Here is a 22,249-nt window from a genome sequence, read left to right on the forward strand (position 1 = left end):
TTGGCACAGAATAATAGGATCCCTGTCTTTGCCCTAGCCTGTAGAATCTATATATATAACAAATGGAAACATGCACATTAAAATTGTAGAGTCGACACATCGTGGCAATGTACAATGTTTTATTCTGGAGGACAATAACAAGTGCATCATTGTAGCAAAAGTTTTCAAGTGGAAGTCATCTGTTTGAAAACCATTGCTACGATGGCGGACTCCTGGATGACTGAGAGTTGACACAAACAAGTTCATCACTATGAAACGTTTTGGTTGTTTTGATCATTATACATTGCAATATGTCGGCCTTCATTCGAAACGTCCATGGTTCATAATTCAAACAGCGCATGCATTTACCTTTCTACAATGCTACACTACAAGCCAGTCTCTCCCAGCTGCACCACTAGGGGTCGCTCTAGTCGTCATTTCTTCACAGGCTTCATAACATGTCACTCGCAACGAATATACAGTACATCTGTTCACAACGGTCAAAACTAAAATCAAAATTCAAATTATGTAGTAAACAAGACTGTTATGTGTCCATAGTAATTGTATTACATAAAACATTCCTTTGATTTATGTATCGATCATTAAAGTCCAAATTCTTAATCCGCTAATGCCAAAATTTGTATGATCTATGTTGTTATCCATGAAAGTTTGTGTCATTATTCATTCAGAACTGACATGCTTATTTACTCTATTAATTTCTGTTTTGTCCCAATGGATCACTGGGATCTTAATTTTTTAGACTTTACTCTTTAAAAACCCACATCAACAGCCATGGTTTCAGCTGCATGCAAATATGATTGGACAAAATGCGTTTGTACAAAGATACTGTAACTACTGTGTCCTCTGCTTTTCCCTCTCCACTTGGTCTTCTGTTTTCATGTAGCGCAATGCACACGTAATGAATGTACATAGTGTAAGATACAAATGGGTTTGTTTTACATACTGTATAATTGCCTATATTTTGTTTCAGAAGTGTAACAGATTTATGACAGATGGCAGGTTAACACATTAAAAAGACGGAAGTGAACCATGTTGTCTTTGTGTTTTAAATCATGCACAAAACGGTATTGCAGTATTAGGACAGGACTTTATTTTTGTTTACTGTGTTTTCAACATATAGAAAAGAATACAGGCCCACAATGGTATTACAATCTGCAGGCATTCATTGTCCTGAGTAATATGAGAACACTGGAATAGCAATGGCTTACAAGGGGTGCCCAAAGTGATTCCCCCAGGCCTTACTTGGTTTGATTTAGCCTGTAGGGGTGTTAGATACGGACTGTAATTGATCTGTGCTGTAAATATAATCTCGATAGTTCATTGGAAAATGTAACTAGCATGTAAGTAAAAGATAATCTCGTATGTGCTACACAAAAAAAGAATACACAAATGATGAGAAAGAGTATGTGTCACAGCATGGCAACAGAGGGCAAATGAGTAATGACATTTTTTTGACATTCAGTCGGGATCAGGTTTTGTTTGGAATGAAAATTATGTAAGAGCATATCCTCTCTAGCTTCCCATTATGGCTGACCTTTGGCATTGAGACCCACTGCAAACTCCCCTAAAATACATAGAATATACAGCATGAAAATTTATCTAAAAACATACCATTTCAGCATTTATACAGCACTACATGTGGATATAGTCCGCTTGTGTGTTGTAGGGTGATGGTCACACAGCCGTCCCTCGGGTTATCTCCAGGTGCACCAGTTTAGTGGGCTTCTCGTGTTCACCGTTTTGGCTGTCTCCTCCCTTCTCTTTTTTCTCATCACTGTTTCTGTAAAAAAACAGATTATTAGTTTCTTCCTAAAATTAAACAAAAATCAGCTGTCCGCCAGAAGCGCCTTTTATAACTTCTTACTTTTTCTTGAACAGCTTCTTGAACGAGCTTCTGAAGCCTCCCTTGTCCTGTTTGCGACTCCTCTCACTAAAAGCGGCGTGACTGCCCTCATCTCCTCTCCACTTTAACTCTTCGCCCCATGACTGCAGAGCCGAGTCCTGTTAAGAATCAAACATTACAAAAGGTTTCTGTATTAACACAGCAGCTTATGTATACTTACAATGTTGGGCAGCCCATGAATGTCGTCACTCTGTTTGTCAGCCTCTAGTTTGTTCACCATTGGGCTTTGAATCTTGCGGGACGGGGTGGGACAACCCTTGCTCCCTTTGCTGCCCTGGCGTTCTAGTTTGGCGTGGCTGCCCAGTCCGCCCCTTTGAAGGTTGTCAGACAGGTGACCATTGTCTATGCCGCTTACTGTGTTCTCCAACTGCAGGCCGTTCAGGGACTAGTAAAACATTTAGTTCCATATTATAAACTTATTATGTTTCTAGATGATAATATGGTCCTCCTTGAACTCACTTTGCTCTTCCTCTGGCTCGCCTGCAGGGGGCGTGGTTGATTGCGGCGCATCAGGATAACATCATCTGGTGACACACAGCCTCTGTTGAGGAGTTTGTTGTATCCGTTTGCCTGGCTCCCTCCGCTGCTATAGAACTCACGTGGGGACAGTACATTCACAGCTACTGCGTGGTGAGAGGCGGAGGGCGCTTTGGGGCACTTGACAAAGGCGATATCGATGGACGAGTCCGAGGAGGCAGAGGAGCAGCGGTCGAACATAGACGCGTCGTGCAGTGAACTCCTCTCCTCCTCGTACAGGCTCTCCATGCCCGGTGGGTCAGGGGGCAGCAGGAACTCCCCCAAGGCGTCGGCCATGGCTGAGCCGGGGGTGCTCTTGTGGGAGGTCCCGTGGTGGCGCTGACAGGAGGCGTCACTCTCCGGGATACTGCCCAGACCTGAAAGCCAGAGGTCGATTAACTGGTTCACTGGTGAATAAACTTTTCCTTTGCCATTGCTGAGAGTCTGGCCACTGCCTACATGGGATACATAAAAGATCAATGGTTCATTATAAACGGATGAAAGAAAAATTCGTAACACAACTGAAATTTGCACTAATTGGGAGTTCCAAAACATTTGAGCTTAAGCTGGCTACAGTGGACTGGGCCTTGGCCTCTCAAATACTTTTGTTTGGTGATGAAATACAATAATACTACAGGGCAACTTATTTCTAAGTATTTAATAATTCATGATCATTATAGGCTTTCTTCCCACTACAAAACTAAAACCAATTTAGTTGATATGATACGTGTGCCGGACCTGGTGATTTGTGATGTCTTGAGTCTATGTCAGTGTCGAGGAACGGCAGCTGTGACGTCCATTCAGGCTCATAACAGTGAGACTCCTCATGATCCCGATCCCAGTCCGGGAAGCGACGGGACTGCATCTGCTCCAGAAGACGCTGCTTGTTGCGCTTGGCATGCTCCCTGCGAAATGACAAAATATATGCAGTTGTGCTCAAAAGTTTACACATACCCTGGCAGAATTTTTCATTTTTTGACTATTTTTCAAAGAATGAGAAAGATAACACAAAAACTTTTTTTTCACACACACTGGTTGTGTGAAGCCATTTATGGTGAAACAACTGAGTTTGCTCTTTTTAAATCATAATAAAAAAAGGTTTACATACCCTGGTGATCTTGGCCTGATAAAATGCACACAAGTTGACACAAAGGGGTTTGAATGGCTACTAAAGGCATCCTCACCCATGACCTGTGTTTGTAATTATTGTGTGTGTATAAAAGCTCAGTGACAATATGCCAAACAGCTCATAGACAAGCCCCTACTTTTCTGAAACAATGTCATTTGGAATGATGAAATCAAAATGGGACTGCAACCATCAACGTTACATTAGGAAAAGTCAACAAGGCCTGTGATGACCAGTACACCATTCCTACAGTGAAACACAGAGGTGGATCAGTGATGTTTCGGGGATGTGTGAGCAACAAAGGCACAGGAAACTTGATAAAAAATTATTTCAGGATGAATGTAGCTTGTTATTAAAGAATACTGGAGGAAAAGTCACTCATCAGCCTGGAAGCTGCGCATGGGACTCACTTGGACGTTCCAACATGACAACAATCCAAAACACAAGGCCGTGTGGAACTCTCATTGGCTACAGCAAAATAAAGTGAAGGGCCATCTCAGTCTCCTGACCGCAGTATCATTGAGCCACTGGGGAGATCTCAAACCTGCTGTTCATGCAAGACAGCCCATCAATTTACAGGAACTGGAGGCTTTTTGCCAAAAGAATGGACAGTTTTACCATCCAAGGAAATAAAGAGGCCCATCCACAGCTACCACAAAAGACTCCAAGCTGTCATTGTGGCAATACATAGTGTTAAGAACCGGGGTATGCAAACTTTTGATCAGGGTTAGTTTCTTTTTTCATTATTATTTAAAATGAATTAAAAAAAAAAAAAAAGGTATCTTTCATATTCTTTGAAAAATTCTGCCAGGGTTTTGAGCACAACTGTATATAACGCTATGCACTTGGGTCTGCATTGTTCTGTCAGAGTTGATACTGACAGCACAGCACTGCTGGCTGGATAGGGTGAACCTATACTGTTAGTCTGTATGCCACTCTCCACTGTCTTCAGCAGCTGCTTCATAGTGGTCCTAAAAATGAATAAATGTTATGAATTTTAAAGACATGGTTCACGGCTGTTTATTGGTTGTTTTTCTGACCTCTTCATTTCCTTGCGGTTGTGCAGTAGTAGTTCCTGGTTGTGTTGAAGCAAATGGTGGTACTGAGCAGTGAAAGACCTGAACTGTTGAATGGACACGAGCAGCAGGAAATAATCTGGGTGCTCAGCCTCGGTCTGACGAAACAACCCCTACAGCAACACAAGGAACAACCATATCAATAAAGGGAAAACCTACTACTTCTACTACTGCCATGATATAAGACTGACCTGCAGAAGGAGGAGATATTCAGGAATCCTCTGCACTGGCTGTAGCAGCAGTGCGAAGAGGGATGGCTTGTTCTCATCACCCAGTACGTCACTCTATAATACATTAATGTAGCACAATAAAAAGACACACAGTTTTATGAACCTGCATTGAACCTGCATTGTACTCGTTAAGATGGGATGGCTATACTTTTCAGGATATGTTAGTACTTTTCAGGTGTTGTGAAAATTGACCTCTAATGAAGAAGATTTGATGGATCCTGAGGCCACCATGCTGATGATTGTGAGACAGTCAGGCAGCTCCTTCAGGTACGAAACATAGAAATCCAAGAAGTCACTCTACAAACAAGCAAAACAGGGAAATTGTTAGGCATTTTATCCTAATTGAGTTTGTTGACTAGAGTGTAATTTTAACAGGTGGCTTCATTACTGCATTTCCTCTGGGTCATCCAGAGCAAATTATCCACACATTGGCTCTGATCAAATTAACCCTTGTTAGCCCAACTGTCCTATGTGAGACAGCGCTGTAGACTGCTAAAACATCTAAACAAAACATATAATAAAAATGATGATAATAATTGGAAAAGTGTTAATATTGTGTTTAATAGTTGATATTAACACAAATTAAAACTGAAGGTAAAGGTAAAGAAAACTGAGAAGTTGTATGATGTGTATAAATAATGACATTATTTAAGCATAACTTTACATTTGTGTACAGCCAATAACATTCTAATTTACTATTTATACTCAGTCATAAGACCGTACAGACTGCAAGGTGCAGAGAACAATCCGACAGATCAGGTCAAGTTATGAATGAAACTTCATACCTCTTTGCTGCCCAGCCTCATGAAAACATCTCCCATGATGCCTTGCCACTGACACTTGAGCACTCGCTCCTGTAAAGTGTGGAGGAGCTCCAGGTGCTTCTGGATGAGAAACCTCAAAGAGCTGGGGAATGAACTGCAGAAAGGAAAAAAGGCCCCAAAAACTTTAGATAACATTACAGTTAGTGAAGGCTGAGAATACTACACACATTTGACCTAGTTGTGTGTTAGCCTGGTGTTTAGCTGGTGCTAAGGCAGCTATGTAGAAACCTTTAATGAGTGTGTGCTGTGTCTTGCTGGTGTTTGAACCTACAAGTGTAACATCTAAAAGTACAAAAAAACATACCAAGATGTAGTGAATGATTAGGCTGCAAATAATGTTTATGTCAGGGAAATATAATTGTAATTCCTTGTGAGGAAATAAATACAGCAGAGAGCTACTTGAGTACTTGAATAACTATGAGACTTAGGTTGTGTACACACTGGGCACTTACTCAAGTGAAATTTCAAGACCAGGAAAGAAAATGAATTTAGCTTCTTCTTTGTGCAAACAAATGACTGAGTTATGGAAATGATGAATATTGTACCATGAGAAAATGCATCAGTAAATATGACTTGATACATGTGAGTTGTTTCGCCAAGATAGTATTTGACCCGTCAAGCCAAGTATATAGAGAAACATAAGAAGCCTATAGTTCCCGAGCTTGCTTCTTACCGTTTGTCCTTTGTGGTGAGAGCCTCAGATCCATTGAAGGAGATGTTGGCCTTCAGCAACAAGGATAAGTGAGACACATACACTCGCTCTGACTCCAGCAGCTCTAGGGCTGCTCTATGCCTCTTGTCTGTCGACAGACAAAAAGGTAATAGGTAATCAAAGCTGCTGAGTGGAGCATTTAAGTCTATTGACATGTGGTTCAAATAATTGTATTCGTACTGTTCTTGTTGTCGCCCTCATCTCTGCTGCTCTTTCTTTCCCCCCATCCATGAGTCCTGTGCTGCTGAGTCTCCTTCTCCAATATGGATGCTGAGGTGCATTTAGAAAAAGAAAAACACAGTTTCTTACCATACTTAACAGGAGTGCAATAAACAATGAGGAATCTACTCACTTTGTGTGGAAGTGTTGCTTCTCTGTGGAGACCCATTAAGTGGAAGAGTAGAGAGATAGTGTTGAATGACACTGAGTTCTGATTGGCTGGGCACACCGATGTGGTCCTCCCCTGAAGCTGCAAGGACATCTGCCTTTGAGCTCTTACGGCTGTCAGAGGCAACAACAAAACTACATTTGTCATAAATACGACATGTGTTTGTTCAGTCATTATACAATATCTGTACATAATATAATACACTTAATATTCATTCATATTCATCTACATTTGACAGTTATTACTGCTCTGGCAGGATTCCCACAGAGTTTGTATGCTCTAGTTTAGAGCCACAGGCCTTACCTGTGAGAAGCAGAAATGATCTCCTTTGAATTTTCCACCTGCAGAAGTTCAATTCTCCTGTGAATCTCTCTTTGTCTGCAAGACATTTCCTTAATGTGGAACAAGGTGGTGCTCAACTCCTCCTGTAAAATGCATTGTATGTAAATCTGGTGTCACATTGCACATTTAATGTATTATTTCAAAAATATCTATCACTTCATAACTTGGATTCCAAGTGCATGGCTACCGTATACAGTAACTGTATTAGTACTAGTATCTCTGCTGCCACTTTTACTCTAAGAATCACAAATTCTTTGTAGCATTTTCTACTAACAGTACATGCAGTGATTCTCTTGGTTGGTATCTTGGGAATCAATAAAGTAACTTCATAGGGACTATGCTTTCTGTAATGCCCTTTACTTCTTGCATTTACCACTAACAATGTGTAAGTAGAACATTATACATAAGAAGTGGATTCTCTGTGTTTCTGTCCTCCGCTAAATGTAATTAGTTCATGCTTAGAGTCAGATGTTTTTAATTATGTTAGAGGCCGCTTTCCAAATAGCAGTGTGTGTGTTGTTGCATCACCTTGAAAGTGTTGAGGGAGTTCTTCAGACTCATTATCCTATCATCCACATCAGTCTGATGAGCCTGAAGCTGCTCCTCAAGACTGTGGTCCCTCTGGCGCAGTTCACACAGCTCGGACAGGGCGGCATGGAGCCCCTCGCGCAACTCCACCACCAGGCCCTGCAGCTACAACATACAGAGAAAACCCAACATACTTGAAATATGTTTTACAGGATGATTGATTTTGTAGTGAACACGTTATAGATAACGGTATACCTGCAATTAACATTCCTTAAGTGAGGCATACAATAGAGATTGTGTATAAAGTTTACATCATTCATAGTTTCTGCTGATTTAATTTATTCAGTGAGGATAAGTGGATCAGCTCCTGGGAACATTACATGGGTTGAAGTTGTGCCTCTTACAGCTCTCACTCTCTTGATCATGTGAAAGGCATCAGGCAGCCGACTGAATGGGGAGTCTGTGCTGTTGCCTCCTGCACTTCCTGCTCTGATTATATCTGTCTGTGTTTAACCAGTGCTACAGTTTGGCACACCTGATGCCATAAGGCAACCATTGCGCAATAAATGTAAGACGTTTGTATTAATTTAATAAAATGACATTTGTCCCATCCTCTAGCTCACAACTCCAGGACTCAACCCAAAAGCTCGACATTTTATAGAGGTAACAATTGTGGCAATTATCATCTTCTTTGCCATTGGTCCTCAAGAAATCATTTGTGCCAATGCCACATACATGCAGTGATAAACAGTGAATGACTAAAACACCACAAACCAGACACCCATTCCAATCCAACATTCATTTTTACAGGCTTGGGGTCGACCTGCACGTGACACTGACTTCTGTGGTTGAATTCTGTTGGTGTGACATACTGTAAATGTAAACAAAATGTTACCTGTAAAATCTCTAGCTTGCTGTTCTGTACATCCCCTTCAAGGTCACCTGGCTCTGTTCAACAAACACAAACTGCAAGTTATGAAGGGAGTGAAAAGCAGTGTGTAAAATGTTTCAATGCTCCAGTTATTAACACATCACTCAGTTATGATTTGCAATGCAAATTACATCGGCCACATTTACAGTCAACTATCTGTAACCTACACAAAGAAGCAGCTTGTTGTACAAATGTCAGAAGTCACAGCTGCTTTAAGCATGGCCCAGTGTCACCCCAAATGCCGACTTATCATAAGTTAACTTATTATGCATTCTGTGCAACCGTAGCAGCCTGAGCCACACAGTATTACGTCGGTAGTGACACAATGAAAAGGACATTACACTTTAGGACAACATGCTCTTCTGTTACATCTCTGTGACAGACTTCAGCTGATCTATTTGTGATGTATTTTAAAACATATAACTCACCTAGCCTGATATTACACATAATCCTAGTAAAACTGACAATTGGGAAGGTAGATCACTATGCATTATTATTGTTAATCAGCTTTGACCTTTGCAGTAAAATGCATTACCGCTCATTATCCCTAGTCACCAAGCTTGTCCCTTCCTATTATTATGTTATCACTGTGCTGAAAAGTAAACCAACATATTTTCAGATTAACAAAACTGTTCAAGGCGACCTAACATGTACAGATATTTTCTGTCTATTCTATATTTGTAGTAAATATTTACAAACTCTTATTTGTAATAGACATACTACATATGTGCATGTAACAATTTAAGTAATGCATACAGCACATGTAAGCAAAAATATTATACTTGTAATGTAAGTAACATGCTACAAGTTGAGCTTCACATCTATTTCAATCCTTGTCTTTTTTGTCTCAGTTTTGAGACTGTGAATGTGCATCATTTTCCCAGTGAGTGAACTTTTTGTATGTCCATGTTGCTGCTGTCTGATGGTGTGTGGGTGGATCATTGTAGGGAAAGAAACAAAAGTTCAAAAGATGTTACCTTCTGGCACCACCTCTGTCCCGTCTTCTGTACATCTTTCTGCATTGTCATCCTCCATGTTCTTGGGGCCTTTGGTTGTCTTCCTTTATCCCGTTCCAGAGGGGCTGACTTGTTGATGTGCTGTCTTCTTCCTTCTGATCCTTGCTCTCTTTTGCACTGATCGCTCACTCTGTACTGAAACATGTGAGTCCTGTGATTTCTCTTTTGGACAAAAAGGCCCTTGTTCTTGCAGCGCATGGACACAGAGGCTAGATCAGCAGAAGATAGGGCAAAAAGAGGCGACATTTGTTCAACATTTTAGTAGTGCTTCAACTTGATGTAATAGTGAATGATGCACTGTCCTACTGGCATCCCAATATTAATTTGCAAATGATCACCCTGCAGGTAGGGTGCCATGGAAGGACATCTGGTTTAAAACGTAATTAAAGCTTTTACTTGCTCATTATTTGCTTTCAAAACTTTACAAAACTCTTTCATCAGAGTATGTTCCATTTTATATCAGCAAATTGGAAGCAATTTGTGTGTGTGTTTTTTTTCCCAACAAATTGTGCCCCAAAAAAAGACTAAATTAAACTGAAACTTAACTTAATATTTAAGTTACAGACTTGTTTTTTGTTTGTTTTTTTCAAAATGGATATTGCATTACCTAGACTAAACTTACGTTTCGCAAGACTGATGTAGCTTGTTTTTCACTTTGTGGTGAACAGGAAGACAGGGGTCAATCATCTGAGCTGCTTCCAGACTTGGAAACAGACCTGCCTTAAAAGGCTACATCATTCACACAAATCATCCAATTCTGTGATATGAAATGGCATAATTCTTAAGCTTTGTACAACAAAATATAAATGTCCTTAGTGATGAAGAAAGATGTAATTAGTAGGCCTACAGTACTTGCTTCACAAAGTGGTAAAAAACAAACAAAGCTGTTGTCTGTCTCGCGGTTTGCTTAAGACTTAATATGATTACAAAGTAACAATAAGAATCACGATGGTGGAATTACTTAACTCTTTTTGGTCATACTGATTTGGTCATTTCATAAACTCTGTTAATAAAGGGAATCAAATGAATATAATATAATCAAATATGTGACTGATAATAATGTGGTCAAAATAAAACAATTAAAACAATACAAAAACACTTATATCCCAGTTTGTATTAATGATAGAATGTGCCTTAAATAGAAATAATAGCAATGTTAAGTTATTTAAAAAAAAAAGAAGTACAAACAAAAACACGTATCATATGCATACATGTGTACGTGAAGATGTAAACATACAAACCCCATACAAATAACCCCCCCCCCCCCCCCCCCCCCCCCCCCCCCTGCTCTATCCGGGTCTTGAGTCATGTGATTGGTCTACTTCCGGTAATACTCAGCTGACTCGACTGCCTGCACTGGTCAAACATCTGCGGGCAGTATTTTTGACTTCGTTTTGTTAAGTAATGTGGTGAGTGGGCTATTTTATTTGACGAAATGGAGCGGTACGGGTCGGATGAGGAGGGGGACGAACAAGAAACCCCGCTGCTCCGAGGGGACAAAGAGAAACGGATTCGAAGAGGTACAGGTACAGCCTATTTATTTGATTTCTCCACAGTCTCATAAGTGTATGCTAATTTAACAAACGGGTACAGTGACTTTGTGGAAATGAACGGTATGCTCTGAAGTTGCCTGTTTTAGAGAAGTGTACCGTGTCCATCCAAATGTTGACCACATACTGTTAATGTTCTTTCCCTGCAGCCCCAGTATGCTGTTCAGCGCGCTATGGTCTGGCAGTGCTTTCTTCGTTTGGCTTTTTTGTGGTCTACTCGTTACGCGTGAACCTCAGCGTTGCGATGGTGGACATGCTCAACACCACGAACAGCCACACCAGCTCCAACCACACTGGGTCCGTGTGTCCCGCACACGCCAACCCTCCACGGCCCAAAAGGAACCACACGGTGAGGGTGAATTGTAATGTATTGAGCCCATAAATGCAGAGGTAAGCAGTGTGAGGGGAGGGTGGGTTGTGTCTCAATGTTTTAGAGCACTGCATTTTGTAGAAAAGTTTCTATTCATATGTAAAACTTACTTCATACACACATCAAGCTCTATTATACCTGTGTCTTACAGGCCAGTGTGTATGACTGGGACTCGGAAACTCAGGGCTGGATCCTTGGTTCCTTCTTTTATGGCTACATCCTGACACAGATCCCAGGCGGATATCTCGCTGGACGCCTTGGACCCAAGTGGCTGTTGGGCTTTGGGGTTTTGGGAACAGTCCTTTTTACATTACTCACACCAGTAGCTGCCAACTGGGGTGCGGGTTACCTCATTGCTGTCAGAGTAATAGAGGGAATTGGCGAGGTAATTGATGGACATTTGTTAAAAGTCTCTTCTAAAACGTTTTACGCTTATTTAGTTGTGTCACGTGTTTTATAACCTTATGTTGGCCAACTGTCATTTAGGGAGTGACTTTTCCTGCAATGTACACAATGTGGGCTGCATGGGCGCCACCTCTGGAGAGAAGTCGATTGCTCACAATTTCATATATTGGTTAGTTGTGCTTAAGTAAATGCTTTAACTAATTGACACGACTTGATCTAAAATGACTGGATATGTGTACTGCACTTTGCATTGCAATTGGCTTGTAAAGGTGTATAAAAAGCTGCTGTTTTGCAGGAGCTCAACTTGGAACGGTAATTGCCCTTCCACTGTCAGGTGAAATCTGCTTCTACTTGGACTGGACCTATGTCTTCTATTTGTTTGGTAAGTTGCCTCGGCATATAAAATTGAGATAGGTGCAACCTTATTACTACCTGCCTCCGTAAATAACAAAAAACCTAAATTAGTTATTTTTGCAACACTGCTTTTGATGTTTGTTTTTTCACATGAATTGCCGTTTGTGTGTTTCCCTTCGAGATATGTGACCAAGACAAACGTACTCATTGCAGCAGTATTGTAAGAAACACAAACGCAAACACACTGTAGTGTTTCTGTAACATTGGTCCTTGTTCTGTGTCCAGGGGCTGTTGGTCTGGTGTGGTTTGTCTTATGGGCAGCTCTTGTCTCTAATAGTCCAAATGATCATCCAAGGATTTCAGAGCAAGAGAAACTCTATATCATCTCCTCGCTTAAGAATGAGGTAAAATCACATTTGTAATGATGTGACACAAAGCTTACTTTGTGTGAAGCATGAGCCATCATTTTAGAATTTTATTTCAGCATAAAAGTAAAGCAGAAGTGTGTTTTGGACCCGTTTGACAATAAACTGACTTGCTGTTTCCTGCTGTTGTGCAAAGCTGTCCACCTCCACCGACCACATTCCCTGGAAATCAATTATAACATCAGTGCCACTGTGGGCCATTGTGGTGGCTCACTTCTCCTACAACTGGACTTTTTACACACTCCTCACTCTGCTTCCAACCTACATGAAAGATGTTCTTGGATTCAGTATCAAACAAGTGAGTGCCTTTTAGCTGTAATACCATGCAAGTATTTAAGCCTACATTTAAGAAAAATACTCAGGTAGAATGTAGATGCATGTTACAATACAAACAAAAATGGAACCATTAAATTCCACTATTAACCAATTCTATTCATATTGTAATTCTAGATTGTGCTCTGACCATAGGCTCTTGATCAACAAATTGAACCACAAACGTCCTCCCACAATATTATTCATGACACAAATCCTCAGTAAAACCAGTGGACAGTACTGAATTTCCAATAACTACAATACTTGTCTATTTCAGAATGGCATGCTGTCCGCCCTGCCGTACATTGGCTGTGCCATATTGGCGGTGCTCAGTGGCCAGTTGGCCGATTACCTGAGAGAGACACGTAATTGTCCAACTGTCAGGGTCCGGAAAGCATTTTCACTTGTGGGTAAGTAAATTTCACCAAAAACCCAATGGAATTCGACTTTGTTGCAAACTCTTCTCAAAATCCTCTTTGTTTGTGCTTGCTTAGGCAAAAATCACAGCCTTGTATTAGGGCTGCACAACATATAGCCAAAATATTATTAATGCAATTTTAAAGAAAATATATCAAAGGAGGAAGCAAAAGTATAACGCAGAATTGCTGAGGTTTTCCATCTGACTGAGATTTTGCAAAGACGGCCAAACACAAAAATAAATATGCATGGTAACTGAAAAATCTGCTAAAATTTGGTTTAGTCATAATTTTCCTAATTTAGTTTGAATTAGTATCCCAATCAAAGTTTAAGACTAAGAGACATTTTGCATGGTTGGATCTTAACAAAGTTCCAACAAAAATGTAAAATGGAAAACTCCCTAAAAAGTTACCAAGATTGAAAAGGAGCATTCGATTGGCTGTCTGTCCTCGAGCCAAATTAAGGCAGTTACTGGTGCCGATTTTTAAACCTGCTGAACACTTTGTAAATACTCTATGCCTCTCCAATATGCTACATTTCGGTTTCATCTTTTTTGTTAGGCATGATTGGCCCAGCGATCTTCTTGGTGGCAGTAGGGTACACGGGTTGTAACTACATCTTAGCTGTGACTTTCCTGACTATCTCGTCTTCATTGGGTGGAGTATCGGCTTCAGGTTTCAACATCAACCATCTGGACATTGCTCCATCGTAAGAAATATCTGCTGACACTTGACGCTGAACTTTTTTTTTTTATTATGCCTGACTTCTTACGCATTTACATATTATAGCTATGCTGGGATTCTTCTGGGAATCACAAACACTTTTGCTACTATTCCGGGAATGGTTGGACCAGTGATTGCAAGATCACTTACTGCAAATGTAAGTATCCTTGCATGTTCCAATCCTTGCATGTTCCAATAGACCAAAAAAGAAAACTTAAATCAATTCAGCATTCTTTACTAAAACAGGTCTTAACATTTTGTCAGCCCTAAACTACACTGTCAGTCATTTGATCTCATATTATTGACATGCTTACATTTAGCCACAAGAGGGCAGTATTACTATTGAATGAGACCAGTTCATACTTTAACTCGTGTTTTTAAAATATGTCATTCCGTTGTATACAGTTCAGCATGAATATGACTTGTTTTGCAGAACACTATGGAGGAGTGGCAGACCGTTTTCTACATCGCTGCTGCCATCAACTTGTTTGGGGCAACATTTTACACAGCATTTGGCCGAGGATCTGTTCAACCCTGGGCAGTTCAAACAGTCTTTAACCACGGGGACTGAGGCAGGAAATTAGTTTTTACTTGAAATATCACCATATGCACTTTTGGCATTTTAACTCTGCCGTGTAAACGCAGGAAGTGAGATGAAGTACTACAGGATAGTAAGGGGAGAAGCCAAAGCTAGCTCGTTGACTTGCATGAACTGGTTTATGGGACGCTGCATTATCTTCTGCACTAATGGTAAGAACTTAATAGCAATTTAAAGACAATTTGAAGTTGCCATGTTTTAAACACTTAACATGTTACTGTGCGCACAAATACTTTGGGAAAAGCCTTAAAACTCTTTGTGATTTTAACTTACTTGAGTAGTTTTCAAGTAGATGCTATTGAACATATTTCCATTTATTTGAATATTCTATGTCTTCTTTTGGCAATAGGCCATTATTCTGTTTATTTGAAATCAGGGTTTGACTCTATTAACATTAAAAAAGGGAACCAAATGATAGGGGGTTCACAGGATTGTACCACCTGTGTCAATTCTCAGGAATCAAGGCATCTTAGTTTACCAGTGTAGCACATTCTCCACTTGTGTAATTTTTAGTCATTTTTATGACTTTAACTGTATACTGTATAGCACAGGCCCACTTACCTATTATGTTGGCTTATGATTTGATAGTAATTATAGTTATAGACAGCATTCATTGCTTGTGCCTTGTCACTAGCATTTATTAGCTTTTGTATTTACTTGTATTTTTAAATTGCATATTTTACAATGACAAAGGGAAATCTGTGTAAGACTGTTTGGGACATTGTTTTGGGCGCCTGTAATTTCTGTTCCAATGTGTAGTCTTAAATTAAAGAAGGGAAAATAAGTGTCCTGACTTTTAAGGATTGGTTTGATTGCGATCCATTCGCCTTCTAGATGGATTCAATAATGAATGTGCCGCAAAATGAAAATATAAATGGAATTGTAGCTACGTTTGTTCCCATTAACATTTATTAGTCAAATGGTATCAGACGACCTTCAAGCTACCAACATCTGAACTGCAACTAATAGTACAGCAGTCGATGCACATGGTTCTGAGATGCTGCAGAGCGGGCGAGGAAGAGTGCGTACAATTACGCAATACCCCCGCCTGTCCAGTGCGCTATAACCGGATGAGCGTCTGCACTCAGCGTCTCTCCGCACTTGCAGACCAGACACCAGCCACTATTCAGGTACGACATTGTCACAGTTTCAGAATTAGAATTACATTAGAGCTGTGCATAGTGGTCTCTCTTGGCATGAACGTTGCTTGAGGTCAACTTAAACGTCCTGCGCAGGGATCTGGTGCGTACCAAATGATGAACATGGCGGAGGACATTTTGACTAAATCCTCGTCTAGACAGTGTGGCAAGTTATGCTGCTGTTGAAAACATTCACGGTGCGCGCAGAGACATCTCTTTTGTGCGCCATGGACGTGAAATTATGCAGCAGCGCAACGCCTCGGGACGCGCTCGGCCGCTCAAACAAGTGACTGAGCACGAGGGAGTCATGTTACACTTGGGTTAGAGGCTGCCGCTGGCCCATACCTGCCGTTACCTGGATACAGACTGTCCTGCGTGGTAAAAACAAACCGTGTTTATAATTGTCGTTTTCATAGCTTATTAATATATTGCCATGACTTAGACTGAACATATCTTTCGTCCACGGTATTGTTGGGTTCACAGTAAATAGTGTTCCCATTTGAATGGTGTGACTGCAGTGCATCAAATGTCACAAATGGCTGCTACTACACCATCAAACACAGCAAACCAACAAAATGGCTGTTTTAGGAGTGAAATGGTCAAATTTGAGCAATGGTGTATTTGTGTGTTGAAGTGTGCATCTCAGTAAATGGCATATACTCCATCAGTAATAACTCTAACAGTAAGTATATTTCTGTGTATCCCAATATTGTAATTTACAGATAAAGCGGGTGCATCAGCCACCATGGGAAAGGAGAAGCTCCACATCAACATTGTTGTGATTGGCCATGTGGACTCTGGCAAGTCAACAACCACGGGCCACCTTATCTACAAATGTGGAGGCATTGATAAAAGAACCATTGAAAAGTTTGAAAAAGAAGCTGCAGAAGTTAGTAATAGTCTGGCCCTGCACCAAGTTCAAACCAAAAGGCTAAATATAACATCCTGTATTGATTTCTTAGATGGGAAAAGGCTCATTCAAGTATGCCTGGGTCCTGGACAAGCTGAAAGCCGAAAGGGAGCGAGGCATCACCATTGACATCTCACTGTGGAAATTTGAAACAAGTAAATACTATGTCACTATTATTGATGCGCCAGGACATAGAGACTTCATCAAGAACATGATCACCGGTACCTCGCAGGTAAATGTTTTGCTTTCAAATAGTAGTGAGACATCAAGGTTTACAAATGACTGCTTTCTCCACAAACAGGCAGATTGTGCAGTGCTGATTGTGGCAGCAGGTGTAGGAGAGTTTGAAGCAGGGATCTCCAAGAATGGCCAGACTCGAGAGCATGCCCTTCTGGCCTATACTCTGGGCGTGAAACAGCTCATTGTGGGTGTGAACAAAATGGACTCCACTGAACCAAACTACAGTCAGAAACGTTATGAAGAAATAGTGAAGGAAGTGAGCACCTACATCAAAAAGATCGGCTACAATCCAGACACGGTTGCTTTTGTTCCCATTTCTGGCTGGAATGGAGACAATATGCTTGAGCCCAGTCCCAACGTAAGTAATGACGCTGCTAATGCAAATGCAAATACGTAAAAGCAATGCCTAATTTAACTACTGTTTTGCCTGTTGTGAGGCTTGCACCCTGTCTTAAGGATAATATTTGACTGTAAAATTCACTAAAATTGGACGTAACTAAAAGTGATCTGGATGCCTGTGTGGACAATCCAAACTCTCCTGTGAAGAAACATGTGAATATAGTGTGTGAGTGAGTCAGTCAGTTGGCTCCCAGGTCAATGTGAAGGTTGCTTACCTTCAAGTAGTTCAAACCTATTAATAAAGAAAAAATCTTTTACAATATGGTAAAACAAATGAAACCACTATAACAAAAATAAAACATTTGACACAAATCCTGCAAACCACCACTTTAACGAAATTTTAGCAAAAATAACCTGTGCATGCATTTAGATGACATGGTTTAAGGGCTGGAAGATCAATAGAAAGGAAGGCAGTGCATCTGGGACCACACTTTTGGAGGCTTTGGATGCTATTCAGCCCCCATCACGTCCAACAGACAAACCCTTACGTCTTCCTCTGCAAGATGTTTACAAAATAGGAGGTGCAGTATGCCACTTGCACACTGCTTGCTCATTAGATGCAATTTTCCTTGTACAAACTGATATGTTTGTCTTATAGGTATTGGAACGGTCCCAGTGGGCCGTGTGGAGACAGGGGTCTTAAAGCCCGGGATGGTGGTGACTTTTGCCCCCGTCAATGTGACCACTGAGGTCAAGTCAGTGGAGATGCACCATGAGGCGCTGACTGAAGCACTTCCTGGAGACAATGTGGGATTCAATGTCAAGAATGTGTCTGTTAAAGACGTTCGCCGTGGCAACGTAGCTGGAGACAGCAAGAACGACCCGCCTCAGGAAGCTGCCAACTTTACGGCACAGGTGCATTAAAAACACATTTAATAGTAATACTGACTATGTAATACAGAAAATACTGTAAAATGAATAGCGCTGAAAAAAGGATTGTGTTGTTTTGGCAGGTAATCATCCTGAATCACCCAGGACAGATCAGCGCTGGTTATGCGCCTGTGTTGGACTGCCACACAGCGCACATCGCCTGCAAGTTTGCAGAGCTAAAAGAAAAGATTGATCGTCGCTCTGGAAAGAAGCTGGAGGACAATCCCAAATCTCTCAAATCTGGAGACGCTGCCATTGTGGACATGATTCCTGGGAAGCCCATGTGTGTTGAGAGCTTCTCGGAGTACCCTCCACTCGGTAAGTTGAGAACATTTTGGGCCTTGGTTTTGTTCATTGCTGTTCCAACCAGAAAGCCGAATAAGAGTTTATAAATTCCATGTCTTTTGCCATTAATTAATCAATTCACCAAAAATAATCGTTAGTTGCAGCCCTATTTACTAAACTAGATTTTTTTTTTTTTTTGCTTGATTACATCCACACTGTATTACCAATTCATTTTTACAGGGGGGAGAATATATGTTTTATTTGACCAAAACTGCCCTACAGTCATTAATGATTGTACTCTCCTGTAAAGGTCGCTTTGCTGTGCGTGACATGCGTCAGACGGTGGCAGTCGGTGTTATCAAAGCAGTGGAGAAGAAGCTTTCCACCTCTGGTAAAGTCACCAAGTCTGCTCAGAAGGCCCAGAAGAACAAATGAATTTTGTGCTCCTCTGCCAACTCCAAGGTTTCCCATGGCAGGACATGCTCTTTACTCCTCCATCCCACAATAAGCTTTTTCAACACAGCAAACAAGGACTCGCTAATTTCAACAATGCATCGGAAAAGCATTCGAAGGAAAAACACTATACCTACTCTTCGCATATCTTGTAAGGGCACTATCTATAAAATCATTTTAGACAAATACATTAGTGCGGAAGTGCAATAACTTTCTGTGATAGTAAGCTAATTACTCTTGTCATTCTTTAGTAATTGAGTGTGGAAGTGCTAGTGTCCTATTCAGTGCTCAATGGGACTTAACGACCAGAGATGTAAGCTATAATGTTATCCATTTGTGTGAGCTTTATAACATGACAGGCTAAAAAATATTTAAAAATGTGCACAGAAAAATGTCTCCTCTTAAAGCTACCCAATGATTACAAAGCACTTTAACTGGCATTTTGCTCATTGTACGCTACTGCACCTTACTGTTGTATACTGGCCTCTCAACATTAAACATGTAACTAAAGTCCAATGTTGTCTTTCATTACAACACTGATAAATTTGTCCACAAGATGTAGCCATTTCATCACACAAGCTACTGGAGACCCAATGCTGGTAGGAGGGCATCCACGACGGTATTCATTCATATTTGATGTTTTACTTTTATTGTTAGGGTCAGTTTAGGGTCATTAGGCTAAGATTAGGGTCGTTTAGGGACAAAAACAAGCAATTCCTTTGCTGTAAGAAGTATCTTTATCAACAGTAGCATCTAGTTACACTTTCCAAATTTGTTCATACGATTTTTGTTTCGTTTTTAAGACAAAGATTTAAATAACTCAATTACTAACTCCTCACGTACGATAAGTAGATCATCATTATCAATCTTCCAAAAATGCTGATCGGGCTACATCCAGTTTATCCAGCAGAGGGCGCACCGTCACGGCAGGTCTGTAGCGCAGCTTTCTCCTACTCACTAGATATGGTTGCGAACAGTGGGGCGTGTCATTTACATGAAAGTTTGCGCAGCAGGTGCTGGGTTTCATTCACGGTACATTATGTCTGGAAGAGGGAGGCCACGGACCGCTAAAGGCTCGGAGTCAAAGCTCGCCAATGGGACACAAACAGCGAAAAGAGATGTGACTTCAACTTCTGGATGTACTCGAAAAGCCAAGGCAGAGGAGAAGGAGCCAACTTGCAATGAACAAGCCGCAAAGAAAAGAGACACACAAACCCAGGAAAAAATACCAGGAGAGAAGGGAGCAGAATTACTTAAAAAGACACGGCAGAAGAGACCTCCGTGTAGAGATCGTCCTCCAGATGTTGAACCCACCACAGGAGCACAGGTACAGCATGACGCCAGTGATTCAACCAGGGGCGCAAGACCAAAAACAAAAGCCGTTCGAGCCAAGTCACCAGAAGAGGAAGTAGTGGAGGTAAATGACAGCGAGACAAGAAATGGGAAGGGAGCGATGAAGCAACTTTCCCTTGAGGAGGATAACAAAGCTGATGCTGCCAGAAAGAGGGAACTGAGCAAGTCACTTAACGCAACCCTGGACACGCTCAAGATTAGGATGAGGGAGAAATCGAAAGCATCAGAAGTCATTAACCGCATAGAAGAGGTCATTCTGGAGCATTTGAAAAGTAAAACACTTTTCTTTAAGCAAGTGTTAAAACCACTACACACTGGCAGCTACTATGAAAATCTGAAGGTAAGAATAAATCAACAAAAATATAAACTATGAAAAATGTTAATCTATGATGTTTGTGCAGATTTCCAACCCGGATGAGTTCGATATAATGTTCCCCATTCCAGTTCCACGGGTCGACATAGAACCATTTAGTGACGATGGGGCGTTTTATAGCGTGTCATTAAAACGTGGATACACCCCATTGAAACACTTTACAGTGTCAGAGTCACAACTTTTACCAGCCAGTGAAATACTGCAGGAGTTTCGAAAAGAAGTGATTAAGAGCATAAAGGAGTTTCCAGGTAAGATTATGAAACAAAGAGTTTAAGTGTTTTTTTTTCCCCACTACATGCTGCCATGTTGTATTACAGGAGTGGATATTGATAAAAAGAAAAAAGGATGCCCAGCCGTGACACTAAATGTAGAAGTGGATTCATCTCGTATATCCCTGGACATTGTATTGTGCCTTGTTGTTGTTAAGTCAAGTTGGCCAAGTTTCACCAAGGACGGCTTAAAAATAGAGGGCTGGCTGAGCAGAAAAGTCAAGAATAAGTACAAATATGTGCCCTATTACCTTGTGCCAAAATATGAAGGGAAGGGTACAGAGGAAATCAATGGTGTTTTGGCCAAAGGTGCGCAATACGTTTACTACCATTTCTGTATTATTTTAACTTCATAGTTCACTTGGTTCAAGGTTTAATGAACTAAATATGTGTGCATGGAATTTTGAAGCATATTCATTAAAAATAACTATTAGATTTTTTTTCAAATACAGATGCTTGGCGTATATCTTTTTCACATGTTGAGAAAGACATACTTAATAACCATGGATCAGAAAAGACATGCTGTGAGAAAGACGGTGCCCGGTGCTGCAGGTGGCTTTGAGTTCATTTGTAAATGTGTACATGTTGATTCTACCTACAAAAAGTTAATTGTACTTTTCCCAACAGGAAGGACTGCTTAAAGCTCTTGAAGCATCTTCTGAGCCTTCTGAAGGAACAGGACAAATCTTTTGACAAGTTCTGCTCGTATCATGCCAAAACGACACTACTACATGCCTGCTGCTCCAGAAATAAAGACTCTCAATGGGCAGCTGCAGATCTGAGCCCGTGCTTTGATCAACTCCTGAAAGATTTTGAAGACCACTTGGAACGCCAAAAGCTCAACAACTTCTTCATCCCTGCCCAAAACTTACTTGCTAGATGCACCAAGAAAAGCTGCAAGAGTCTCGCACTGCTCATCAAAGAGCAGAGAGAAGAAGGATTCCCTATATTTAGTTTATAAAACTAATGTGTATTGAAAAAAGCATTTCCTTTTTAAATCAAATAAATGTTTATCATGCACAAAGTGAATCTTTGAATTTATACAAACCATATAAAATGCAAAGGAAATATTTTCAGTATAATGCACTACAAATGTCAGTAAAATAACACTATGCATAAATAAAACTATACAAAGTTTATCAAAACTAAATTTCTTTATCAAATGAACAACTTCCAGTGTGTCAAAAGCAATATTTAAATATATTGTGACTTT

The 22,249-nt window shown here is 40.7% G+C and overlaps 4 protein-coding genes across 5 annotated transcripts; 3 read left to right on the forward strand and 1 right to left on the reverse strand.

Moving 5' to 3' along the window:
- Positions 1–677: 677 nt before the first annotated feature.
- On the reverse strand, positions 678–9,793 carry arhgef33 (Rho guanine nucleotide exchange factor (GEF) 33). The gene is made up of 17 exons (XM_079559331.1): positions 9,554–9,793; positions 8,541–8,593; positions 7,646–7,810; positions 7,079–7,200; positions 6,740–6,888; positions 6,568–6,657; positions 6,349–6,475; positions 5,637–5,769; positions 5,044–5,148; positions 4,813–4,905; positions 4,586–4,734; positions 4,427–4,516; positions 3,158–3,324; positions 2,363–2,874; positions 2,064–2,288; positions 1,865–2,001; positions 678–1,780 (listed from the first exon to the last, which is right to left on the reverse strand). The coding sequence occupies exons 1-17, from the start codon at positions 9,609–9,611 to the stop codon at positions 1,675–1,677; spliced, it is 2,481 nt and encodes an 826-aa protein (XP_079415457.1). The 5' UTR covers positions 9,612–9,793; the 3' UTR covers positions 678–1,674.
- A 1,112-nt stretch (positions 9,794–10,905) lies between these two features.
- Positions 10,906–15,165, forward strand: slc17a5 (solute carrier family 17 member 5). Its single transcript, XM_079560349.1, has 11 exons — positions 10,906–11,112; positions 11,292–11,491; positions 11,664–11,897; positions 11,999–12,086; positions 12,213–12,299; positions 12,557–12,675; positions 12,833–12,994; positions 13,286–13,418; positions 13,986–14,133; positions 14,214–14,304; positions 14,581–15,165. The coding sequence occupies exons 1-11, from the start codon at positions 11,028–11,030 to the stop codon at positions 14,716–14,718; spliced, it is 1,485 nt and encodes a 494-aa protein (XP_079416475.1). The 5' UTR covers positions 10,906–11,027; the 3' UTR covers positions 14,719–15,165.
- A 1,450-nt stretch (positions 15,166–16,615) lies between these two features.
- Positions 16,616–19,547, forward strand: eef1a1a (eukaryotic translation elongation factor 1 alpha 1a). 2 transcript variants are annotated; one of them, XM_079559527.1, is made up of 7 exons: positions 16,616–16,773; positions 16,847–17,026; positions 17,096–17,392; positions 17,804–17,954; positions 18,032–18,288; positions 18,387–18,621; positions 18,899–19,544. In XM_079559527.1, the coding sequence occupies exons 1-7, from the start codon at positions 16,630–16,632 to the stop codon at positions 19,021–19,023; spliced, it is 1,389 nt and encodes a 462-aa protein (XP_079415653.1). In that variant the 5' UTR covers positions 16,616–16,629; the 3' UTR covers positions 19,024–19,544. The 2 variants fall into 2 exon arrangements, with proteins under 2 accessions (XP_079415653.1, XP_079415652.1); XM_079559526.1 differs by having other exon boundaries at positions 16,847–17,392; positions 18,899–19,547.
- Positions 19,548–20,068: 521 nt separating this feature from the next.
- On the forward strand, positions 20,069–22,051 carry cgasa (cyclic GMP-AMP synthase a). The gene is made up of 5 exons (XM_079559492.1): positions 20,069–20,734; positions 20,796–21,015; positions 21,085–21,345; positions 21,489–21,588; positions 21,664–22,051. Exons 1-5 carry the CDS (start codon positions 20,081–20,083, stop codon positions 21,995–21,997), a joined length of 1,569 nt encoding a protein of 522 aa, XP_079415618.1. The 5' UTR covers positions 20,069–20,080; the 3' UTR covers positions 21,998–22,051.
- Positions 22,052–22,249: the final 198 nt, after the last annotated feature.

Source organism: Gobius niger, assembly GCF_951799975.1.
Source record: "Gobius niger genome assembly, chromosome: 7".
Classification (NCBI taxonomy): domain Eukaryota; kingdom Metazoa; phylum Chordata; class Actinopteri; order Gobiiformes; family Gobiidae; genus Gobius; species Gobius niger.

Bases quoted from the DNA above. Each gene is read 5' to 3' on its own strand.
- arhgef33 (XM_079559331.1), bottom strand. From the start codon at position 9,611: ATGGAGGATGACAATGCAGAAAGATGTACAGAAGACGGGACAGAGGTG. The intron at 5,770-6,348 runs GTAAGAAGCAAG...TCCTTTCTGCAG, and splicing joins CTCACCACAAAGGACAAACG to TTCATTCCCCAGCTCTTTGA. The intron at 5,149-5,636 runs GTATGAAGTTTC...GCTTGTTTGTAG, and splicing joins TGAGGCTGGGCAGCAAAGAG to AGTGACTTCTTGGATTTCTA.
- slc17a5 (XM_079560349.1), top strand. From the start codon at position 11,028: ATGGAGCGGTACGGGTCGGATGAGGAGGGGGACGAACAAGAAACCCCG. The intron at 13,419-13,985 runs GTAAGTAAATTT...CTTTTTTGTTAG, and splicing joins GAAAGCATTTTCACTTGTGG to GCATGATTGGCCCAGCGATC. The intron at 14,305-14,580 runs GTAAGTATCCTT...CTTGTTTTGCAG, and splicing joins CAAGATCACTTACTGCAAAT to AACACTATGGAGGAGTGGCA.
- eef1a1a (XM_079559526.1), top strand. From the start codon at position 16,630: ATGGGAAAGGAGAAGCTCCACATCAACATTGTTGTGATTGGCCATGTG. The intron at 17,955-18,031 runs GTGCAGTATGCC...TTTGTCTTATAG, and splicing joins AGATGTTTACAAAATAGGAG to GTATTGGAACGGTCCCAGTG. The intron at 18,622-18,898 runs GTAAGTTGAGAA...TCTCCTGTAAAG, and splicing joins CTCGGAGTACCCTCCACTCG to GTCGCTTTGCTGTGCGTGAC.
- cgasa (XM_079559492.1), top strand. From the start codon at position 20,081: ATGTCTGGAAGAGGGAGGCCACGGACCGCTAAAGGCTCGGAGTCAAAG. The intron at 21,016-21,084 runs GTAAGATTATGA...GTTGTATTACAG, and splicing joins GAGCATAAAGGAGTTTCCAG to GAGTGGATATTGATAAAAAG. The intron at 21,346-21,488 runs GTGCGCAATACG...TTTCAAATACAG, and splicing joins CAATGGTGTTTTGGCCAAAG to ATGCTTGGCGTATATCTTTT.